This window comes from Gorilla gorilla, chromosome 21, assembly GCF_029281585.2.
Source record: "Gorilla gorilla gorilla isolate KB3781 chromosome 21, NHGRI_mGorGor1-v2.1_pri, whole genome shotgun sequence".
Lineage (NCBI taxonomy): Eukaryota > Metazoa > Chordata > Mammalia > Primates > Hominidae > Gorilla > Gorilla gorilla.
The window spans coordinates 14,806,302-14,829,926 of record NC_073245.2 but is presented as its reverse complement, the minus strand read 5'-3'; the positions used below and the strand labels follow the sequence as shown (position 1 = coordinate 14,829,926).

Below are 23,625 nucleotides of genomic sequence, written 5' to 3'. Positions count from 1 at the left end.
AATTAATTTTTTTCCCTCTGGTTTTGAGGTTTCAGATAGTTTATCATATTGCAATATACTTTTAATTTGAACAGAGTTTTGGTAGTTTTAAATGAAATGAGAGATGTTAGTAATACAAAGTACACATCTAATAGTTGGGAGACACGCAATTTGTTATGAATGAAAATAGCAAGAGGTTCTTGCTACAGTCTCTTACTATAGCAGGCTTACAAAGTTGATCAGCATTCTGGCCATCTCGTGTGTGTGTGTGTGTGTGTGTGTGTGTGTGTGTGTGTGCTTTTTTTTTTTTTTTTTTTTTTAAAGACACGGTCTTGCTGTCACCCAGGCTGGAGTGCAGTGGCGTGATCTTGGCTCACTGCAGCCTCCGCCTCCCGGGTTCAAGCAGTTCTTGTGCCTCAGCCTCCCAAGTAGCTAGCTGGGACTACAGGCATGCACGACCATGCCCAGCTAATTTTCGTATTTTTTGGTAGAGACTGGATTTTACCATGTTGGCCAGGATGGTCTCAAACTTCTGACCTCAAGTGATCCTCCTGCCTCGGCCTCCCAAAGTGCTGGGATAAAGGCGTGAGCCACTGTGCCCGGCCTCTCATCTCTTAATTTCTGTGAGGTCAGGTTTATGGAATCTTGGTCATGGAAAAGGCCTTAGAGGACCTCTTGTTTGTTCTGCTCTTGCTAAATGCTGTGACAGGAATGCATCAGAAGTAGTTGACAAAGCTTCCTTCCTTTCCTACCCCATGTGATCCCCCTGCCTTCATCCTGCCGTCTCCGCTTTCTGTGGGTCAGCATCAGTTCTTCCTGGGATCATCGTGACAACCTCCGTGTGATCTCCCTGCCCCACAGCCTTGGTCTCTTCTGACCCCTGATTGCTATTCCTGCCTGTGCCTTTGCACTTCCAGGACTACTTCAGATTTCCTTTCTTCTAGGTGAATCCCCACTTCTAAATTCCTAATCCCCACCCCCACTAACTTTTATTTGCCTCAGCTAGGTAGGCAGGCTTCTTAGTTTTAATGATTAGAGATAAAATATTTCAGATTGATTTCTTTACCATAATCTAAGCCCATAATTCTATTGGAGAAAAAGTTCATTCCTGCTAGGATTTGATAAAGTACTTGAGGAGGAAGATATGATATTGGAGGTTTCAAGGCAGTAATCACTCAGTTGTCACATTCCCCACCCTCTTAAATTGCCCTTAAAATGGATGTTTTTAAGCATCCATAGTTCTCCCTAGGTTTTACGGTACAAACTACATTGTTGGGGTGAAATGGAAGAAGCAAGAATGCTGATATGTTCTTCTGCCTCTTTTTTGTAGTTCTCATATGTGTATTTTCTGTCCCTTTTTCATTATTTGTGTAACTTCTTTCATTTACAAGAGAAATAAGTTCACTGCAGAAAATGCAGAATGGTAAAATGAGGAAAACAAATAATTTAAAATCTCACTAGCCAGAAAAACACCACTTTCTGTTATTTTGGTAGTAACAGAAAATATTTTACTGATATTTTGGGTGTATTTCTTTTTTTTTTTTTTTTGGTTGTGATTGTTGTTTGAGACAGGGTCTCACTCTGTCACCCAGGCTGGAGTGCAGTGACATGATCATAGCTTCCTGCAGTCTTGACCTCCTGGGCTCAAGTGATCCTCCCACTTCAGCCTCTTGGGTAGCTGGGACTACAGGCATGCACCACCACGCCCAGCTAGTTGTTGTTATTGTTGTTGTTTTTAGTAGGAATGGGGTTTTGCCATGTTGCCTAGGCTGGTCTCGAATTTCTGAGCTCAAGTGATTGGTCTCCCAAAGTGCTGAGATTACAGGCATGAGCCACTGTGCCCAGCCTTGATGTATTTGTTTCCAGAGATTTAAAACAAGTATTTGAGTGTTCTTTTATAAAATTCTCATCAACACACAGTCTGCTTTATAAAGACTTTAACTTTGTATCATATCGTGGCATCTCAATGTTATTAGAAACAGAACTTGTAATTGTGACATATAGCAAATCATGGCTCTAACTTTTCCACTTGCATTGGGACTTTGGATTGTTTCTAATGCTTTGCTATAATAAATAACAGCCTAGTTTATATTGACCTTATTGTATCTGATTGCTTTAATTTTGAGTTTCAGTGAAGCCAAACACTTCTGCCAGCATTCCTTGGCCATTTATATTCTTTCATTGTGCCTATTCTTCTCCCTAGCCCCTTTATTCCTGCGGAGTAATACTGGTGATCAAAGATACTGCATCATACAGAACAATTACAGAGAAGATCCCTGGATCTGATAGCACTTTGAGGGAATAGAGGAAGAACCAGCCGCACCACCAGCCAGATCTGCGCCTGTTATTACTAATAGCCCTAGGATAGGGGGATGTTTACTCTGTCTCTGTTTAGGGGGAGCAGCTTTTGTTGTAGAAGGAAGTGTCTGTATCTACAGATCTGTGTCTGTAGCTCTGTTCTTGCTCTTTTCACTTTCTGATATACAGATGATGTTCTGTATACCTGTGTCAGTGTATAAGGATTATCTTCATTGTTTTTTATAACTGCAAAGTGATCCATGGTATAGATATACCATAATTTATTTAATTACTGCAGATAGACATCTAGACTGTTTCTAATGTTTTGCTATTACAAATAGCACTACTCTGAATAACCTGGCACATAAGTTGTTTCACTCAGGTGTAATTGAAGGATAGATTTCCAAGAGTGAGATTTTTGAGTCAGAGGGGATGTGCCTTGGTAAGCTGAGGGGGCTACTCACCAAATTGCCCTCTGTTGAGGAATTTCGTCAGCAATGTGTAAATGCCTGTTTTCTTGCATGCTTGGCAGCAGAATATATGGTCAGACTGGGCTCTTGTCCCGATTAGTAGGTAGAAAGAGGTTTCTCATTATAGTTTGGTGGAGTCTCGTTCTGTTGCCCAGGCTGGAATGCAGTGTCATGTTCTCGGCTCATTGCAACCTCTGCCTCCCAGGTTCAAGCAATTCTCCTGCCTCAGTCTCCCAAGTAGCTAGGATTACAGGCGCGAGCCTCCATGCCCAGCTAACTTTTGTATTTTTAGTGGAGATGGGGTTTCACCATGTTGGCCAGGCTGGTCTCGAACTCCTGACCTCAAGTGATCCATGCATCTTGGCCTCCCAGAGTGCTGGGATTACAGGCGTGAGCCACCGCACCCGGCCTCTCATCATAGTTTTAATGTATATCTTCTTATGAGTAAGGTTGAGCATCTTTTTACTGTTCAAGAAGCATGTTTTTTTCCTTAGTTATTTTCCTGTTGGGATGTTAGCCCTTTTCTTGTTGGGTTTGTGTCCCTTCCATATTTACATTTTAGAGACATGGGTTTGTTATCTGTAATGTGTTAGCACCTGGAAAGAATGGGAGAGGACGGTCCGTTTTGGGTGGAGTGCTGTAATGTGCTGCGTGGCCTCAGGATCTGTTCTTGAATCCATCTGGGGACAGGATCCCCAGGGACATCTCTTAGAAACCTCACCTAGCAGGGAAGATGTTTGAAGTGCCCAACCTAGTGCCAGGCATGAATATGTGCCAGGCAGACAGTAGCAGTCACCAGCACCACCTGCCTGGGGTGTGGGAGGAGCACACACTGCAGAGTGTTTCAGTGTGGGCCTTGGCAGACACATCACCCGCCCGAGCTCTACTGTGGGCCGGCATGGGGAGAGGTAAGGCTCCTTCTGGCTCCTCTTGTCGCCCTACTGGGGGACAGGTGAGATGCAGCTGGAATCCCCGGGGTGCTTCTGGCTGCCACAGCCTTAGCCTTCTGGAGAAGGCAGCCCTAAGACCAGGCTGGGCCAGGTGAGTGGTGGAGGCTGAGCCATCCAGCAGCATCACCTGCACTGGGGAGTTACAGGAGCCGTCCTGTTGGAAGAGGCAGTGAAAGCAAAATTAGAGGCTTTGCTGCATCAGCCAGATTCAAGGTCGCTAGTGTCATGTTAGATCTATCCGCTGCTGCATCTTTTTGAGATGATGTAATCTAGATTGACAAGCTTTGGGTGTTTAGAATATGTTGTACTGTACTCACTTGAACTTATTTTTCATAGTGGTTAATTTTGAAATTTCTAATAATATTGAAAGTAGGTGGAAAGTTTTCATGTTCATAGGAAAGGAGCTTTGGAGTAAAGGCTGGGAAACACGAATCTGTTATCTTCTGTATTCAAAACACATTTTAATTGTGGAGTAGATTTGGATACAAGAGGAAATAACGGTGTGTGCACACATTGAGGAGGGGGATTAATAACAGTGTGTGTTACCTTTCTGTTAAAAGAATAGAAAGCAGAAATTTGGGGGACTGTATTACTATTCTGAAAGTGATTGGTTTAGTATAAAGTGGTTCTCTTAGCGGCCAGACACGTTGTAGTGTGGATGAATTATGACCACATCCTGAATAAGTGGGAAATTGAGTTCTGAACACTCTCATTGGAGGTGTGGGGTTTCGCAGGTGCCAGTGCCCTCCGCTTGACAGGTGTCACTAAGCAGCACATGCACTGTCACTTCTGCTTGAGAAATGTGGGCACACACAGCTGTCAGTTTCGCCTGGCACTGCTGTGATACTGACACCTCTAGGCAATGACTTCTGTCACTCCTGCTTCCTACACCTCTGACCATCTCAGGAGAACTGTTTAGAAATAAATACTTTAATACCATTGTCTTAGCTTAGTAAAAATAAAACACAAGCAAAAAGACAAGTGTAAGACTTGACTTTGAGTGTGGAAATGTGTCCGTTGCTCAATAAATACAATGCAAATGCAATTGCATATTGGAGACAAAATCATCTGGTTAGGCAGAGAAAACCTCCTTTCATAGCTGATTGATTGTACAATGTTAGTTTAGGAGACAAAACTTAAGGCCATGAGTTTAGTTTAAGATAGTTTTGGAGAAGAAAGGACATCTTGTTCCCAAAAGGGGTATACTAATCTGCTGGTATTTTTATAAAAACTTGATCAATTTCCTGAGGTGAACAATGCCAAGATTCTTCTGTTATCTATTAGTTACCCAAAAGAAAACCAGACTTTATTAAGTTTAGAAAGCTTCCCAAGACATGTTTTATTTCCCAGTTAAAATAATATTTAAAAGTTCCAAAATATGAAGCTTTGATACTATCATCAACATTTTAATCCTTTTCCCATAAAAAATTCAGTCCTCAAGAACTGATTTTTACCATTTGATTTTTAAAATTAAATTTTGCATTAAAAATAGACCATTAGAGTATCTATTTTAATAAGCCAAAGGAAAAAATGTTAGTAAGGTGGACTAGTACTTCCAGTAGAACTCTTCATCTGTAAGAACCATTTAGGCAAGAACTATTTAGGCAGCCCCCTGCACGTAAATAGGTCAGAGACGAGCCAGTCAGACAAGAGCATTTCCAGCTGGCGTCCCCATCTTATTACAGGCTTCCTTAGAGGATGGGGGTAGCACGGAGAGGAGAGCTACATCTCAGCTGTGCAACAGGAGGGTAGCAGGGGGAAGCTGGGCTCTGAGGTCCCCAGGGACAGACAGCTGGACCTGTGCAAATCATAGGTTTTCTAGGTCAGTAGTATTTACAGTTAAATAAACTTCCTGGACTAGCCTGGCAAAGTAAAGCTTCCTTTTTTGGATGATTTCTGTGGGTCAAACACATTTTGAATTGGCTTACAAACACTCCACCCCTACCTCCACCAGTCTCTTTGGGACTGGCACCTCCATCCACCCAGCTTCCCAGCTAAGAAACCCAGCCTGGACACTTTACTCCCGTGCCCCCTGCTGTGCTGTGATGGCATCTCACCGCTGTACTCACCACAGAGCTCCCATCCAGACAATCTTCAGGGGGCATTAAGTCCACATCATTGCTCTCTCCTGAAGCTGACTGTCTTTCCCAGACCACTGTTAACACCTTGGCCCAGCTCCTGTCTCCTTGTGTGCCAAAGGGTCATTCCTTTACCCCACCCATCCACTCTCCTGCTGCACCCAGAATGGCTGTCCAGTGCTAGCATCTGATTGTGGCACTCCTGTTCTTGGCATTTCTTTGTGGCTACTGACTGCCTCCTGTGTAACAGCGGAATTCCTTGGCGGGGCACTCAGTCTGGACTGAGCTCCTGCAGGGAGGCAGGACTGCATTCTCATTGCCTGGGATACAACCACAATTTGTTGAATGAATGAATATATGAGCTTTTTTTCTAGGCTTAGGAGTGTCTGCATTTTATAATACAGATGTTCCTTGACTTATGACAGAGTTACACCCCTAAAATGCATTTAATACACCTAACCTACTGGCAATTCGTAGCTTAACCTCGCCTACCTCACATGTGCTCAGAACCCTTACATTAGCCTGTAGTTAGGCAGAAGCATCTAACACAAACCGTATTTTATGGTAAAGTGTTGAATATCTCTTGCAGTTTCTTGAATACTGAAGTGAAGAGCAGAGGGGTTGTATGGGTACTTGACAGTTTCTACAGAATACGTATCACTTTTGTACCACTGTAAAGTCAAAAAATCGTAAGTTTAACCATTGTAAGTTGGGGATCATTATACTTATTTGTGTATGTATAAGTAGTGAGTGGAATGTGTCAGGGGAGCAGTAGGAATTGCTAACTCATTTCAAAATCTATCTTCTTAGTGCCATGTATACAGATGATTTTTTTTAATGTATCGAGGTGAAGTTTGCATAACATGAAATTAAAGTGAACAATTCAGTGATATTTTAATACACTCACAGTGTTATACAGCCCCGTCCATTTGGTTCCAAAACATTTTCATCTCCTGCAAAGGAAACCCCTTACTGGTAAAGTTGCTGTTATCTGCAGCAACCCGAGATAAATGCAGGTGAAGGTTAGTTTGGCTAGAGTCAGACTTTCAATCATATCTAGGTTTTTCTGATGATTTAGTAACTGATCCGTGTTTTAGGAGAGTTCATCCTGAGAGCGTGTTGCTCTTGGCTTCTCAGTGGGTTGAGCACTGCTGCGATATGACTTGGAGCACAGTTCTCTCTGTAAGTTAAGAGTTTCATCTCGTGGACCTGAACTTGGCCAGGAACGTGTATCCTCCCAGCAGCCAGTTTTTATAGGCAAACCAGCTCCACAAACTCAGTTGGCTTGTGTAAAAAACTATAACATGTTTGAGAAATAATTTTAAAAGCAGGTCTTTATTTGAAGTAATGTAAGAGAATTCTGCTCTGTAGGAGTATGTACTAATTAATTGAGATCTCTGGCATACTTTTTATTTTTATTTTATTTTATTTTTTATTTGTTGAGATGGAGTCTCGCTCTGTTGACCAGGGTGGAGTACAGTGGCACAATCTCGGCTCACTGCAACCTCCACCTCCTGGATTCAAGCGATTCTCCTGCCTCATCCTCTCAAGTAGCTGGGATTAGAGGCGCCCATCACCACACCCAGCTAATTTTTGTATTTTTAGTAGAGATGGGGTTTTGCCATGTTGGCCAGGCTGGTCTCGAACTCGTGATCTCGGGTGATCTGCCTGCCACGGCCTCCCAAAGTGCTGGGATTACAGGCATGAGCCACTGCGCCTGGGCTCTCTGGCATACTTAAAAACCCACTTCAGACCTAGGTTATAATCTGTATGACCTTGAATGAGAAACCTAATTTTTCACTGCCCTGATTTCCTTGACTACAAAAACACATGAATTGGGAATCTCTCTGGACCTCCTCAATCCAAGCTGTACTGCTAGGATTTTAGTCTTAAATTTCTTCCCTATTATCAAAATAAATTGTACTTACTCATTTTAGGAAATTACCAAAATATAAAAAGGGGAAAAAGTTGGCAAAAATGGCCCTACCAATTAAGGACAACCACTGTTAGCATTTTGGAGTATGTCTTTTTTTTTAAATTATCCATTTTAAAAAAAGCAGTATACAAATAACAGAAATACATCCTGATCATAAAAGATCCAAACACTTACAAAGGGTTGGGAGTAAAAAGATGAAAGGTGTCTGCTATTGCTGTTCTTGTCCCTAAGGCAGCACCCTTCCTACTGGTTGTGATTTTCCTGTATCCTTTTCTGTCCTTTTTAGACAAGTGGTGGGGTCATTACAATTTTCTTTTTTAGCTCAGTTGGGATAATTCTAGGCTTATTGTTTTATAACTTTTTAAAAACAGTATTTCTTGGAGTTCTTTTTTTTTTTTTTAATTAGTACATCAGCTAGCTATTTATTTATTTATTTAGAGTCGATGTCTTGCTCTGTCACCCAGGCTGGAGTGCAACCCCCACCTTTCATGTTCCAGCAGTTCTCCTGCCTCAGCCTCCTGAGTAGCTGGGACTACAGATGTGCAACACCGTGCCTGGCTTATTTTTGTATTTTTAGTAGAGACGGGGTTTCACTGTGTTGGCCAGCTGGTCTCGAACTCCTGACCTCAGGTGATCTGCCTGCCTCAGCCTTCCAAAGTGCCAGGATTACAGCCCTGAGTCACCGTGTCCAGTGCTTTATTATTTTTAATGGCTGATTATCTCCTCTAAATGAGTGTATAATAATGTAACTGTGTCTTTTTGATGAACATTTATGTTGTCCCCAAGTATTCAGTATTTCATAAATTACAGCAGTGATCAACCTTGAATATATATATTACCTGCATGGATATTTCTAGAGGATAAGCTTCTATGAGTCTAATTGCTGGATCCACAGAAATACCTGTTTTAAATCCCATTGCCAAATTTCCCTCCATGAAGGCCATTCCACCAAGAGCATGTTCTCTGCAAGAACACAGGAGAGTAACTCTCCCCCATACCTTGGTCAATACCTGGTTCAGTTTTTTAAGTTTCCCTCTAAATTTGTTTTTTTAAAATAAAATTTTAATAATTATTTCCATAATTTAAAATGATATGGAACAGCTTTTCATGTGTTTTATTGTATATATGTTTTTCTTCTATGAGTGATATATTCCTAGCCCTTGCCCATTTCCTTTCCATCCTTTTTCCTTAGGCCTCTCAGGGATGAGTTGGGTTGTTTGGTTTTATTATTGGTTTGAGGTGTTCTTTACGCATATTGATACTGACCCTTTTTATATCTGCTGCACTGTATTTTCTCCTAGGCCATCGCTTTTAGTGTATTTCACAATGCCAGAATTAGAACTTTTAATATACTTTTTAAATCTGTAGTTTTTAAATGTAGTTGCACTGTTAACCATATATACAGTTACCTTAGTATTTATTACATGTGCATTTTCCTTGATATTACTCTGTTAAAAATCTTTTCCCTTGTAGTATTCTGGGTGTCAGTGGCCTATAACTAGTTATTTGAGCCATGTGTGGTGGCTCATGCCTATAATCCCAGCACTTTGGGAGGCTGAGCTGAGTGGATCACCTGAGGTTAGGAGTTTGAGACCAGCCTGACCAACATGGTGAAACCCCGTCTCTACTAATAATATAAAAATTAGCCAGGTGTTGTGGTGGGCACCTGTAATTCCAGCTACTCGGGAGGCTGAGGCAGGAGAATCGCTTGAACCTGGGAGGCGAAGGTTGCAGTGAGCCGAGATCACGCCATTGCACTCCAGCCTGGGCGACAGAGCGCGACATCGTCTCAAAAACAAAATGAAACAACAACAACAAAAAACCCTAAAAAAACAAAAACTAGTTATTTGTTATTATAAACAGTGATTACTTTCTTTGGGTTAAAGCTTTTGTTCTCCAGTATAGATTCCTAGAAGTGGAACCATTTGGCTAAAAAGTAAAAATATTTTATGGCTCTTGCTACTGGCTGGCAGAACCCGGGACGATGGTGTGGCCCCTTACCGAGGAGTGTTCTCCAGTGGGCTGGTTTACTTAGGTGAACAGCAAAGATTGAGTTCCTCCAGCTAGAACATTTCCCCTTCTAGGTGCAGGAAGTCGGCCTCAGGTGGTTATGTGGGCAGGGATCTTAACCGAGGCAGCTCAGGGTACTCTCACCTGTTCAGCCTGGGCCTCATCCACAAACAGCATGGGCCTCTGAGCCAAACTTCCCTTCCCCTGGAGGATGTGGGGGTGCCCCTGCTGAGGTTGCCCTGGGATTTTATTTCTTTTCTCCCCAGCTGAGCCTTCTGCTAAGGCAGCCTCCCCATACGGTACATGGAGTATGTTTCTCCATCAAAACCATGTCTGGTCATGCACTCACCAGGAGAATTACAAACGGCTTTCGGGGGGAGGAAAATGTGGTTCACGCTGAAACATCCTCTAAGTGGATTGTCTCTGCAGGTGGTGATAAATGGAGGCGCCACCTCCAGCGGTGAGCAGGACAATGAGGACACTGAGCTCATGGCGATCTACACTACGGAAAACGGCATTGCAGAAAAGGTACCCCTTCCGTCACCCCGTGTCCCCACTCCCACCGCCATCTCCTCCCACAAGTGCTGCCCCGGATCTGGATCCGGATCCCTTTCAGACACTTGCATGTCCTTCATCTGGGGCTTGGTCTCTGACTCCCAAGGGGGTGTGTTCTCTTCATAAGGGAAGTAGGAGGAGCCATAGGGAATAGAAGTTACTAGTTTGTTTTTTTTTAATTGTTTTAATGGCATTTGAGGTGAGAACCATAGAGGAGGATCTAGGTATTTAAAAAGGCCTCAGCCAAGATGGCAGAGGGAAGTGGTTAAGAGCTTGAGGTCTGGCGTCAGGTCTGGGTGCAGATATGAGTCAGACTGAGGAAATTATAGAAGTTCTCTGGGCCTCAGTTCCCTGTCTCTAAAATGGGAATAAAAATGTCAACATCTGGTTGTTTTGTGGATTGAATGAAATGATATGTGAAGTTATTAGCATCGTGCCTGTTACATATACATATGCAGTAAATAAGAATAAGGGAAATCAGCAAGTGGTTTATGCAGCCTATGAAAATGCCTTTGAGTTTTGACCATAGCACCTTTGGCACCTTAGTGTGCCAATGGAAATGGCACACTAAGGTGGGGAGAATCGTGTTTGTGGTTTTTTTGTTTATTTTTGTTTTGCTCTGTGCCTCGTTCCATCTCCTTGAATGGTCAGACTTTGTGACCATAGAGGTCAGGAAAAAGTTGCCCAAAGCGGCTCCAATCTGGGCGCAGTGGCTCACACCTATAATCCCAATACTTTGGGAGGCTGAGGCGGGAAGATTGCTTGAGGCCAGGAGTTTGAGACCAGCCTGGGCAACATAGCAAGATCCTGTCTCTACAAAAAAAAAAAAAGAAATAATTATCCAGGTGTGGTGATGTGTGCCTATAGTAGCAGCTACTCAGGGGCAGGAGAATTGCTTGAGCCTAAGAGTTTGAGGCTACAGTGAGCTGAGATCATGCCTCTGTACTCCAACTGGGAAGACAGAGTAAGACCCTGTCTCTAAAAAAAAAATAAATAAATTCATAAATAAAAATAAAATAAAGCAGGTCCAGATATCCCGATTTCTTTTTTTCTTTGTATCTGCCACGATGTCTAACATATGAGAAGTTAGATAATCTGATATTTCCAAATTGTGTCGCAGCTCTGAGACTTTCATTTGAGTTTTACTTGATAGATTTTAAACACAGGTTTTATTTATACTATGAAAATTTACTAATTTTCAGCTGACATAATAAGAAACTAAACAATTTATGTAATGAGAAATTCTATTCTGGAACCACTGTATTATACTGTAGACAGTGTATACTATGTATTCTAATAACAGACCACCCAGAAGTTGACACATACAAATATAGTACCTGAGTTGGGTATTAGCACGGTGAGTTCACAGTGTAATCACTAAAGTGATTAAGAACAAATAAATTGTATTGAAATTCTGAAATAACCAAATTTTATGCCCTTTTAAACAAAATTCCAGTCTGGGATATGGAAATTTCATTTTTGCCTCTCAACCAATATTGTTATTATTTTCCTGCTGCTTGGAGCTATTATAAATTTTATGGAGGTTAATTAAAGTAGATTCAGGCAGAGATACTGAAATTCCAGAAGTGCGGGGTTCCAAGCTGCTCCCCAAAGGTTAGTGCAGTGGTGTTTGGCATGTGGATTGGTGCCTGCGGTCTGCAGCTGAGGCACATCCCACACCGCCGGTCCGCAGCTTTCACACGGTCCATTTTGTAACAAAAGGCTTCTTCACAGACTTGGTGGGGCCGCATATAATCCTCTATGCCATGATTCCAGGCTGTCATGTTTTCAGACTTCCTCCTTCTCTGTCTGGAGATCGTCTTTAGAAATAAATAGTGATGAGCATTAACACTTTGGGGCTTAGCTTTACCTTTTACTGATGGGAGGGATCCAGTTGTAGGAAAAATGTCTCTAGCACATTTATGCTAGATGTTTATTTTCCTGTTTGGGTGAACATTTTTTCATTGTCTAAACATTGATACATTTGTATTTCCTTGAATACCAATGAAATGGAGTATCTTAATATTTTCCTGGCCATTTTTCTTACTTTATGAAATGAGGAGGGCAGTGAGAAGAGCTGCCACATATTAAATAGTGCTAGTTGGGCTGGGCGTGGTGGCTCATGCCTGCAATCACAGCACTTTGGGAGGCCGAGATGGGTGGATCACTTGAGGTCGGGAGTTCAAGACCAGCCTGGCCAACATGGCGAAACCCCGTCTCTACTAAAGACACAAAAATTAGCCAGGAGGGGTGTCACACGCCTGTGGTTGGGTTGCAGCTACTTGGGAGGCTGAGGCAGGAGAATCACCTGAACCCAGGAGGCAGAGGTTGCAGTGAGCTGAGATGGCACCACTGCCCTCCAGCCTGTATGACAGAGTGAGACTCTGTCTCAAAAAAAGTAAATAAATAAAATGCTAATCATTAAGCCAGACCCTCAGCGGGCTGTTTTTTTTTTTTTTTTTTTTTCCTTGAGACAGAGTCTCACTCTGTCACCCAGGCTGAAGTGGAGTGGCCCAGTCTCTGCTCGCTACAATCTCTGCCTCCCCGGTTCAAGCAATTCTCCTACCTCAGCCTCCTGAGTAACTGGGACCAGAGGCGCACGCCATCATACCAGGCTAATTTTTTTTGTATTTTTAGTAAAGTTGGGGATTTACCATGTTGGCCAGGCTGGTCTCAAACTCCTGACCTCAGGTGATTTATCTGCCTTGGCCTCCCAAAGTGCTCAGATTACAGGCGTGAGCCACCATACCCGGCCAAAAGTAGTGGAAGGCTCTCAGGAAGCCGGATTGCCCCAGTGTGAGCAGAGTGGCATGTAAGCTGGTTATTAAAGAGCCTGCACTGGATGTGCTGCCCTGTGTGCCACTGGGCCTTTTGCTGCCCGTTGTTTCAAATGCCTAGTTGCAATTATCATATTAAATACAAGATAAAATAAACTTGTCTTCTATAACTTTGAGATCTACTTTTTTTTGTTAGAGACCTTTTCTGACTTGGGCCAGGTGGGTGGCTCATGCCTGTAATGCCAGCACTTTGGGAGGCCAAGGTGGGTGGACTGCCTGAGCTCAGGAGTTTGAGACTAGCCTGGGCAACATGGTGAAACCCCGTCTCTACTAAAAATACAAAAAAAATTAGCCGGGCTTCATGGCATTCGCCTGTAATCCCAGCTACTTGGGAGGCTGAGGCAAGAGAATTGCTTGAATCCAGGAGGCAGAGGTTGTAGTGAGCCAAGATGGCGCTACTGCACTCCAACCTGGGTGACAAAGTGAGACTGTCTCAAAACAAAAGAGACCTTTTCTGACTTGATCCCTGTGGATTCTCTTTAAGCTATCTTTTGTTAAAGGACTAGTTGTTCCAAAAAAAAAAATGACATTCATTTTAACATGATTGTCTAATAGTAAACAGTCCAAAAAATGGAGAAAGTTGAAAATGTGCCCCCTACATTCTTTATGTATTCTATGTAACCAGCGGCTGGCAACCTGATGTAGAGTAACCGTCCTAAAGCTGAGATCTGAAATCTGCAATGTTCCAATATTTGAAATTTTTTGAGCACCGACATGATGCTCAAAGGAAACGCTTGCTCATTGGAGCATTTTGGATTTGAGTTTTGGGATTGTGATGCGCAACCAGTAAGTATTTCAAAATCCCAAAAAAATCTGAAACCCAAAACATTCGGGTTCCAAGCATTTTCAACCTGTATGTATATTCCATACCACTTTCCACATAGGTACACACAAACAGATGCCCCAGATGTTAACATTTTACTGTACTTTCTTAATCATTCTTGTAGGCATATTATTATTTTTGAGCTGTTCGAATCTCACAGACATGATGCCTCTTTATTTAGGGAAAATACTGCATGTGTATTTCCTTAAAACAAAGACATTCTCTTTGTTTTATAACTTCAGTACAATGTTTTTTGAGACAGTCTTGCTCTGTCATTCAGGCTGGAGTGCAGTGGCACAGTCTCAGCTCACTGCAACCTCCGCCCCTCCAGTTTCAAGCAATTCTCATACCTCAGCCTGAGCCTCCCAAGTAGCTGGGATCACAGGCGTGCACCACCACACCTGGCTAATTTTTCTATTTTTAGTAGAGACGGGGTTTTGCCATGTTGACCAGGCTGGCCTGGAACTCTGGCTTCAAGGAATCTACCTGCTTCGGCCTCCCAAAGTGCTGGGATTACAGGCATGAGCCACCACACCCGGTCCCTACGGTACAATTCTTAACACTGATGAATTAAATGATTAGTCATACAATACCTAATTGATTTTATTACTTAATCCCAATTTTAAAATATTTAATATCTACAAGCTTTATTCACATTTCTTCAGTTGTCCAAATAATGTTCATTATTGTAAAATAAATAAATAAATTAATTAATTTTAAAAGTTTTGGTCCAGGAATCAAATCAGGGGCTGTTGAGGCATTTACTTTTTAGGTATATCTTTAGTCTCCTTTAATCTGGAACAAATTTTCATTGTTAATGTAACATGGTACAAGCCAGTTTACTTTGTAGAATCTCTCTCAGCTTAGGTTGGTCACTGTAGTTTTATCCTGATTTTTCATTAGTGAGGCTGCATCTCTACACATGCTCAAGAGCCATGTGTATATCCTTTTCTGGGCCAGTTTTTCCTGGCATTTTCAATATTTAGCTTTGAGGCTACTATCATCTCAGGAATTGTATCTTTAAATATTAATTCCAGTCTATTCTTTTGGTTTCTGATTTGGGAGCTGCAATTATGCATGTTTTGTTTGTTCTTTGCCTGCCTCCTCCAGCTATCAGTTCTCTTTAATCTTTTTCTTCCTCTTAGCACGGAGTTTTTTCATTCTAGTCTCTGACCCTTACTCTGTTTCTCAGCTTATCTGTTCTTCCTTGTGCTCCTCACACTTTCATAGTTTTTTGTATTTTTTTTCCTTTCCATCTGGCCAAATTATGTAAACTCATGTTTATTTCCAGTTTCCCTTAAATGTCTGTTTGAATTTTAAGGCCTTTCTTAGTAAGAATGATTGTTTTATTGTGTTTTCAAAATGCATTTTTTCGTTAATCCATTGAATACTGTAGTATCCTTCTAATTTGTTAACATGTCCTTTATTTCTTAAATTTTTCTTATTTCTTTGGTTAATTTCTATATTCTTTTTTCCTTGTTCTGACATTTAACACTTACTGTTACCTATATTTGTCTTTTTCTTATTTTTGAGAGCTACCTTTGACTTCCAGCCCTTCTGTTGAGTTTTAAAAAACTATCCTGTGCTTAATTTCTGAGACCTCTTTTATTGTTTTTTGGTTTTGTTTACTGGTTAAAGTCTTTAAAAAGCATTCTTTGTCTCCCACAATTGAAGTAACTTTATTTTTCTGAAGATAGTTTTTTTTTAAGCTTTTTAAAAAATACTACATTGATTATATTGTCTGTTTCTTTGCCTTCATTTTTTTAGTCTTTCTTCACTGTTCCAGGATAGGAGGCAATAAAAGATAGGATTGTGAGGTCTTTGTGTGTGATGAAGTTTATCTAATCGTGGGCCTGCCCTTGAGTGACCAGGTGGAAAGCCGTGTTGTCTCTGTGGGATCTATAGATGTCACTATCTTGCCTTTGGGGCTGATCAGCTTTCTCTAGAAAGGAATCGTGTGGTCTCCTGTGGGTATAAGTCTGGCTTCTGTGACCTGGTTTCTGGCATTCTGGAAGCAGATGAGTATCCAGCTGCTGCTGTTTTCCTTGATCGCTGTGTGGTATTCCTCAGCCTGAGGGCTTTCCAGTTTATATTCTTCAAACCATACATATTTGTTTCTTGAAGGAGGAGGATAGCAGTAGTTAACACACTGTCTGACCAGTTTGCGGAGTTAAGACCTGTCGTCTCCCCATTGCTACTCTGTCTAGTGCTTCCAAGCATAGCACTTTCTGGGGTCCTGCTGGTCAGCCAGCCCACCTCTTCACAGCATCCTTCTATGAGCACCCAGCTTGTGCATTCCTTCCCTCTCCCAAATTGGTCACAAATCATCCAAACAATTTCCATATTAAAAAGAATATTAATCTCTTTTTCTTGATCTCCTCTTTGCTTTGTGCTTGTAGATGAGTATCATATTTATTCCTCCTGTTTTTAGGACTTAGAAGAAAAGACACATGTGGTCAATCTACCATGCTTAACTAGAACTCAAAAGCTGGCTTGTTGAAAAGAATAATGAAATTGATCTTTTGGGTTTTTTGTTTTTTGGTTTTGTTTTGTTTTGTTTTGTTTTTTTGAGACAGAGTGTCACTCTGTCACCCAGGCTGGAGTGCAGTGGTGCGATCTCGGCTCACTGCAGCCTCCGCCTCCTGGGTTGAAGCGATTCTCCTGCCTCAGCCTCCCAAGTAGCTGGGACTACAGGTGTGCGCCACCACACCCAGCCAATTTTTGTATTTTCGGTAGAGACAGGGTTTCAGGGTTTCACCATGTTGGCCAGGCTGACCTCAAGTGATTGGCCTGCCTTGGCCTCCCAAAGTGCTGGGATTACAGACGTGAGCTACCAGCCTGTTTTGTTTTTTTTTTGAGACAAGATCTCTGTTGCCTAGGCTGGAGTGCAGTGGCGTGATCACAGCTCACTGCAGCCTCAACCTCTCAGGCTCAAGTGATGCTCCTACCTCAGACTCCTGAGCGGGTGATCACTGGCATGTGCCACCACACCCAGCTAATTTTTGTTTGTTTGTTTTTGGAGACAGGGTCTCTGTCTGTTGCCCAGACTGGTCTCGAACTCCTGAGCTCAAGCAGTCTGCCGACCTTGGTCTCCCAAAGTGCTGGAATTATAGACATGAGCCACCATGCCTGGCCAAAACTGATCTTTTGTGGCCCTGATCAAGAGAAAAAAAATAGAAAGCACACATATACATTAGTATAGTAAAAAGGAGAAATGTACAAGAGAATAATACATGCTACTTTATGATAATCAGTTTGAAACGCTACAGCAGGGGTTGGCAAGCCAAATTTGGTTTAATATCTGTTCTTCTCAGTAGAGTTTTGCTGGAACACAGCCACATTTCTTCGTTTACCTATTGCCTAAGGCTGCATCCATGCTACAGTGACAGAACCATGTGGCTCCCAAAGCTTGAAATATTTACTGTATGGCCCTTTATAAAAAATATGTGCTGACTCTGCTGCAGAAGAAATGATTTCCTAGAGAAAGAGACTACAATCGACCCCAAAGGTGCTAGACTAGATAGATAACCGCAGAGGAGATAGCAAAGGTTATTAAAAATGTTAAGAAGGCTCCAGGCAGAGAACAGCGTTCTGAGTTCACTCTAGTCTTCGGAGCACAGGCAATTTTTTTGTTCTTTAGATTATTTTGGACCATAGAATAAGATGGAAAGTCTTTGTAAAGTGACGTAATTATTTATGTAGTCATCTTTTACAGAAACCTTGTTAGAGGTTTTTGTTTTTGCGGTATTTAAAATAGCTCATAGTTTACAGTGATCACTGGGTGTGGCGCCACAGTGCGTAGAGTGCACAATGGCCAGACTGGTCCTTCTGTCATCAGGAGGGGCTGCACAGCGTCTGCTTCACAGTGTTGTCTGATCCTCTTGACCACACAGCCCCCTCCTGTATCATTTTAATACCAGTTGTGGACCTTTACACAAGTTTTGTTGCTGAGTTGTAGGGCTACCCTCATTACTAAGAAAAGTTTGTGTGTGTGCATGTGCATACATGTGCCTGTGTGTACATCTTAACCTCTGCCTGGATGCGAAAAGTCTTGCTTTTTTTTTTTTTTTGGTGACAGAATCTCTCTCTGTTGCCCAGGCCAGAGTGCAGTGGCGTATCTTGGCTCACTGCAACCTCTGTCTCCTAGGTTCAAGCAATTCTCCTGCCTCAGCCTCCGGAATAGCTGGGATTACAGGTGCACGCCACCACGCCCAGCTAATTTTTGTATTTTTAGTAGAGACAGCGTTTCACCATGTTGGCTAGGCTAATCTTGAACTCCTGACCTCAGGTGATCTACCTGCCTTGGCAGGTGCTGGAATTACAGATGTGAGCCACTGCACCTAGCCAAAAAGTCTTTTCATCTGCCTTATAATTAACACTAGTGGTTTTGGAATTGTTAGAAAAATGTTGCTTACATTATTGTATAACAGGTTGTACTAGTCTATGATAGGGTTATGTATTCTGTCTTCAGACATTTCTCTTTGTTATGAAATACTTCTTTGTGAGCAGCCACACCGCCTGTGTGGCTGTAGCTAACGTGGTGCTGTTGAGCTGACCTTTGTGTAGTGAGCCCCAGGTCTGTAATTCCATCACGTTAGCAAAATGGTGACCTCAGTTCAGAAGTTCCCAAATCAGGTTCTGTGATTTATGAGAAAGACTCAGAGAATTCAGCAGAGCTGTTTTACTCACAGTTAAGGGTTTTTTGTTTGTTTTTTTTTTTTCTTCAGAGAAAGGATACAGATTAAAATCAACAATGAAAAAAGGCACATAGGCAGGGTCTAGGAGACACCAGGCACAGGCTTGCAGCCATCCTCTCCCAGTGGAGTCATGCAGGCAGTGTTCAGTTTTCCCAGCAGTGATATGTGATAACACCCATTCAACCAGGGAAGCTCATCCAAGCCTTGGTGTCCAGGGTTTTTAATTGGGGATCTGTTGTATAGGTATGGCTGACTGCCTATGTGGCTAACTTTAATTACTCACCAGCCCCTCCAGAGGTCAAGCTGACACTGTGTGGCCAAGTTTCAGGTAAAAAAAAATATGTATAAACTAGAGAAGAGGCCTCACTATGTTGCCCAGGCTGTTCTTGAACCCTGGCCTCAAGTGATCCTCACACCTTAGCATCCCATGGTGCTGGGACCACAGGTGTGAGCCACTGCACTGGGCCTAAAAAGACATGTTTAAGAGGCAGAAACCCCAAGAGCTCAGGTTATCCCCCACGTACCAGGCAAGAGTCAACCCTTTCTTTGAAATGTGCAGGGTTTGGACAACCCAGACCTGCTGAGTTAATCTTTATTGTACATCACTACATGCTACACCCCTCAGACACATACGTACTTTTTCTACCATTTCTTCCAACAAGTTTTTAAAGACATCCATAATCCATTGTAACAAATTCAACACAATGTAAATTTGCCAGTATCCCTTGTGAGGACGGAAGAGAAAGTGTTACCCAAAAGGTCATATTCAGTTACATTTGGATTAGATGAGATGTCAGCTTCCATCAGACATTTACCTTCCGGCTGTGGAAGGTGAGGGTGAACTGTGTCCCTTCTTTTGTTTAAGGGTATTGGGCCCCAAACCCAAAACCCCTGTTGCCTCCATGTCGAACACATGGAATCAGCATTTTTCCATGTGGATATCTCTTCATTTTGTTTCCTGTTAAACACTTTGTTTGCTAGGTTATAAAACATTTCTTAAAATGAGATACATATCTTGGATTCCAAGAAATGATTGTAGAAATTCCAAGAAAAGATTATTTGTGTGGTGTTTGAAACCAGAGCAGTTTTGAGGTTCTCCTGGGGAACTTGGGGCTACCTTGAGTTTTCTGTTTGGCTCAGATACTGCATGAGTTCAGAACTGATGCTGAGGGTGATTGGAAGAGGCTGGACTCTAACCTAAAGTGACTGGTCTTTATGATGATTTTTGCTTAAAAAACCATGCCACACTTAATGTTTTAAAATATTTATTTTACTAGTGTTAGGGGAAAAAGAAGAAAAAACCTGTCACCTAAACTATCAATACATTTTTCATGTTTTGTTTTTTAAACAGAATTCAAATCACCGTGTTTATATACTTTAGAATTTTCCTCTTTTCACCTAACGTTATCTGAGCAATAGTGTTTGGATAGGAGGGTGTAGAATTTTAAAGTACAAAGATCCTTTTTACTTGCAGGGATGAAGTGGGCTGGGAGGGGCAGATCAGTGTGCTGTCTCTTCGAAAGTGGTTAAAATTTTCTAAGATTTTTTTCATCTGGGGTCTCATGCAAGGACTGCTTGTGCCAAGGTATCATTTTGTGGTCTCAACCTGGGAACATCTCTGTCCATGCAGGAGGATCCCCAGGCCTGGGGAGAAGCTCTGAGCAAGTTTGGCGTTCTCAGGGATGAGATGTTGCCAAAGGATGCTGACCCCCCAAATTCTGAGGATTGACCATCCCGGTGGGCGACTGTACTTGAGCCCAAGAGTATACTTGGCTTCAAAGATAGCCAAGGCTCAAAACTGCAGGAAAATGGCAGCCACTTGATAAAGTTGTTTTTCTGTAATAGTGGCCTGTACATGGCCGAGCTAACACTGGTCTTCACGTTTAATGAGTACCTTCTTTTCTCCTTCTGGCTCACAGAGCTCTCTCGCTGAGACCCTGGATAGCACTGGCAGTCTGGACCCCCAGCGATCAGACATGATTTATACCATAGAAGATGTTCCTCCCTGGTACCTGTGTATATTTCTGGGGCTACAGGTAAGATGATTCCTGTAGGATGTGTAACTACCAGCGTGTGTTTGCATTGTCTACCATCTGGAATTGTTTAAAAATTCAACTTTGGTTTTTGTTTATTGAAGACTTTTGTAAATTCCTCTTTTAAGAGTGATGAGTAGGGGCTGAGCACGGTGGCTGATGCCTGTAATCCTAGCAGTTTTGGAGGCTGAGGTGGGCAGATCACTTGAGCCCAGGAGCTCAAGACCAGCCTGGGTAACATGGCAAAAGTCCATCTCTACAAAAAATACAAAAATTAGCCATGTGTGGTGGTGTGTGCCCACAGTCCCAGCTACTCAAGAGGCTGAGGCAGGAGGATCGCTTGAGGTTGAGGTTGCAGTGAGCTGTGATCACACCACTCCACTTCAGCCTGGTTGACATAGTGAGACCCTGTCTCAAAAAAAAAATGATGAATGGGAATTGTTGACATCACAGCAGGAGGAAGAAAAGAACAGGTAGAATGGATTACCAGGGAAAAGAATGAAGATGTTCAGGGGACAAGCAAGAGCAGCGACATAAAGGAAGGGAAAGGAAATAGAGTTATAGAAAGAAGGAAGAATAGAGAAAGGAGAAAAGTTGAAGAATAGAGAAAAGAGAAATTAATTTTCATCTCCCATTCCTGGCCTAGTTAACCCACCCAAAATCATGGTAACCTCTGCCATGAAACAGGAGCTACCCTGAAAAGTGCCATGTTGGCCAGGACCTAAATGGTAGGTTTTCAGTCTTATTTTTTAAAGGAAGGGAAACTTGCCATGGTAGCAGCAGCTTTGTCTGCTGCAGCTTCCAGTGGGAGGGGAGGGCAGCCAGGCTCAGGGACAAGGTGGGTGGTGACATAGCTGATGGAGGCCTCCAGCGCCTTTGATACTTCCCTCCTCTGTCTTCAGCACCCTTTTCCCTTTCATAGGATGAACGCGGGACGTTTTGGAGAAAGGGGACAATGTGGGGAGGGTCTTTTCTTAGATGCACACCGCTGGACTGAATATGCTTTGGTTTTAACTTGGACTCTGTTCTGAGGTCGGACTTAGCATTTTTCCCTTCTCAAGTTTGTGTGGTCAGTTCAACCTAAGGTATCTCAGGTGCCGAGAAAATCCATCTCATTGTCCAGAGAGGTTGATTCACCCTGGGGTGGGGCTGCCAACAGCTGGGTACTTTGGTTGAGTTTCCAGTTGCCCCGCCCTTCCCTCACCCCGTTTCAGGTATCACAGCCCATGGTAACCCCGACTGGCAGGTGTCTGTTGAGTAGGGGAGGAGTCAGAGCAAAAGGAGCTGAGTGGCCTTGGCAACTAGTCTACCTGGGGCTGAGCATTCTGAACCAGATTCAGGAAGCACACTTTTTGGAAGGTTTATCTTATAAATGTTCCTAGCAGTCTTCCCTGGTCAGATAGGAGTGGGAAACCCTGCCTGCATCATGCCCTTCCTGACGATTCAGAGTACATAAAGCTGTGAGCAGCCCTGAGACATCCTGAACAGGAATATTTCACCCCAGGAAACTCCTTTACAGTCGGGCTTTGTGGGCTGCATGTGGCACGTTTGGCTAACGTGGGCAGGAATGGGAAGCTGCTGGAAGAAAAGTAGGAAGTTTGCAGAACAGAAATAAGAACTGGTCAACAGGGGAAGGGAGGGAAGTGAGTCGTGAGTGCTGGGAGTATCCTACCAGGGCTACAGGTGTGGCGGGGGGTTGGGGGGACTCCCAAAGGAAAGTGGGATGGGGTTCTTTCTGGAAGATTACCATGGCTACCGTATGCCCTTAACCCTGCCCTGACTGGAACAGATGAATTCTTTGTTTTCGAAAACAATGCCAGCTCACAGAAAAAGACAGAAAACACTCCATGCGTATGTAACTTATGAAGCTTATGTAACTTTAATCCCCAGACATGAGAGAACTTTTTTAAAGAAATAGACTAATTAACCTAGAAATGTAGATGCAAAATTCTATATAAAATATTAGCAAATCAAATCCCAGAAGAAAAATACAGTGTGACTAACTAGGGTTTGTTTCAAGCATGCAAGAATAGTTCAGCACATCACAATTCATGATAACAGATTAGAGGAGAAAGGCCTTATGGTTTTAGCAATTTATGCCAGAAAAGCTTTTTGGGGAAGAAACCCAAATATTTCTAATAAGAATTACATAAGTAAAATATCACCAGTGCTGATATTGACTGTTTCCTTTGTGAGGCATGGATTCATCCAAGTAATAAGTAATAATGACAGTGAATAGTAAGACAATAAAATGTAATGAAAAGGAGAAATGCAGCTGGGCGTGGTGGCTCACGCCTGTAATCCCAGCACTTTGGAGAGGGAGAGGCAGGCGGGATCGCTTGAGCCCAGGTGTTTGACACCAGCTTGGCCAACACGGTGAAAACCCATCGCTACAAAAAATACAAAAATAAGCTGGGCGTGGTGGTGCGCCCCTGTAATCCCAGCTATTTGGGAGGTTGAAGCAGGAGAATTGCTTGAGCCTGGGAGGTGGAGGTCACAGTGAGCCAAGATGGCACCCTTGCACTCCGTCCAGGGCAATGGGAGTGAAACTGTCTTAACAACAAAGGAGAAATACTGAAAAAGAAGGAAAAAAGTATGGCTTGGTCGAAAAACCAAGGAGATTCTTTATGTGGGCTATTTTTTAACGACAATAAGAGAGAAGAATTAGGATGAAATCAAGAATAAATGAGGAAGGGTTTACTGTTTCTCCTCTGACCCTTTTCCTGCCCACAGCACTACCTGACATGCTTCAGCGGCACGATCGCAGTGCCTTTCCTGTTGGCCGATGCCATGTGTGTGGGGTACGACCAGTGGGCCACCAGCCAGCTCATTGGGACCATTTTCTTCTGTGTGGGAATCACTACTTTGCTACAGACAACATTTGGATGCAGGTGAGATTGGGGTACTAATGGGGGATGCCAAAGCCCCCAGAAGGCGTTGAGCTGCGCCGTTTGCCTAG

At 42.8% G+C, this 23,625-nt stretch overlaps 1 protein-coding gene across 7 annotated transcripts in view; it reads left to right on the top strand.

Annotated features, from left to right (window-relative positions):
• SLC23A2 (solute carrier family 23 member 2) overlaps positions 1–23,625 on the top strand; it is a 151,153-nt gene that overhangs the window by 80,355 nt on the left and 47,173 nt on the right. For all 7 annotated transcript variants that reach the window (XM_004061773.5, XM_031004867.3, XM_031004866.3 and 4 more), the window contains 3 exons: positions 10,151–10,249; positions 20,553–20,669; positions 23,400–23,557. In XM_004061773.5, coding sequence (XP_004061821.1) covers positions 10,151–10,249; positions 20,553–20,669; positions 23,400–23,557 — 374 coding nt within the window. The remainder of the gene's footprint in view (positions 1–10,150; positions 10,250–20,552; positions 20,670–23,399; positions 23,558–23,625) is intronic.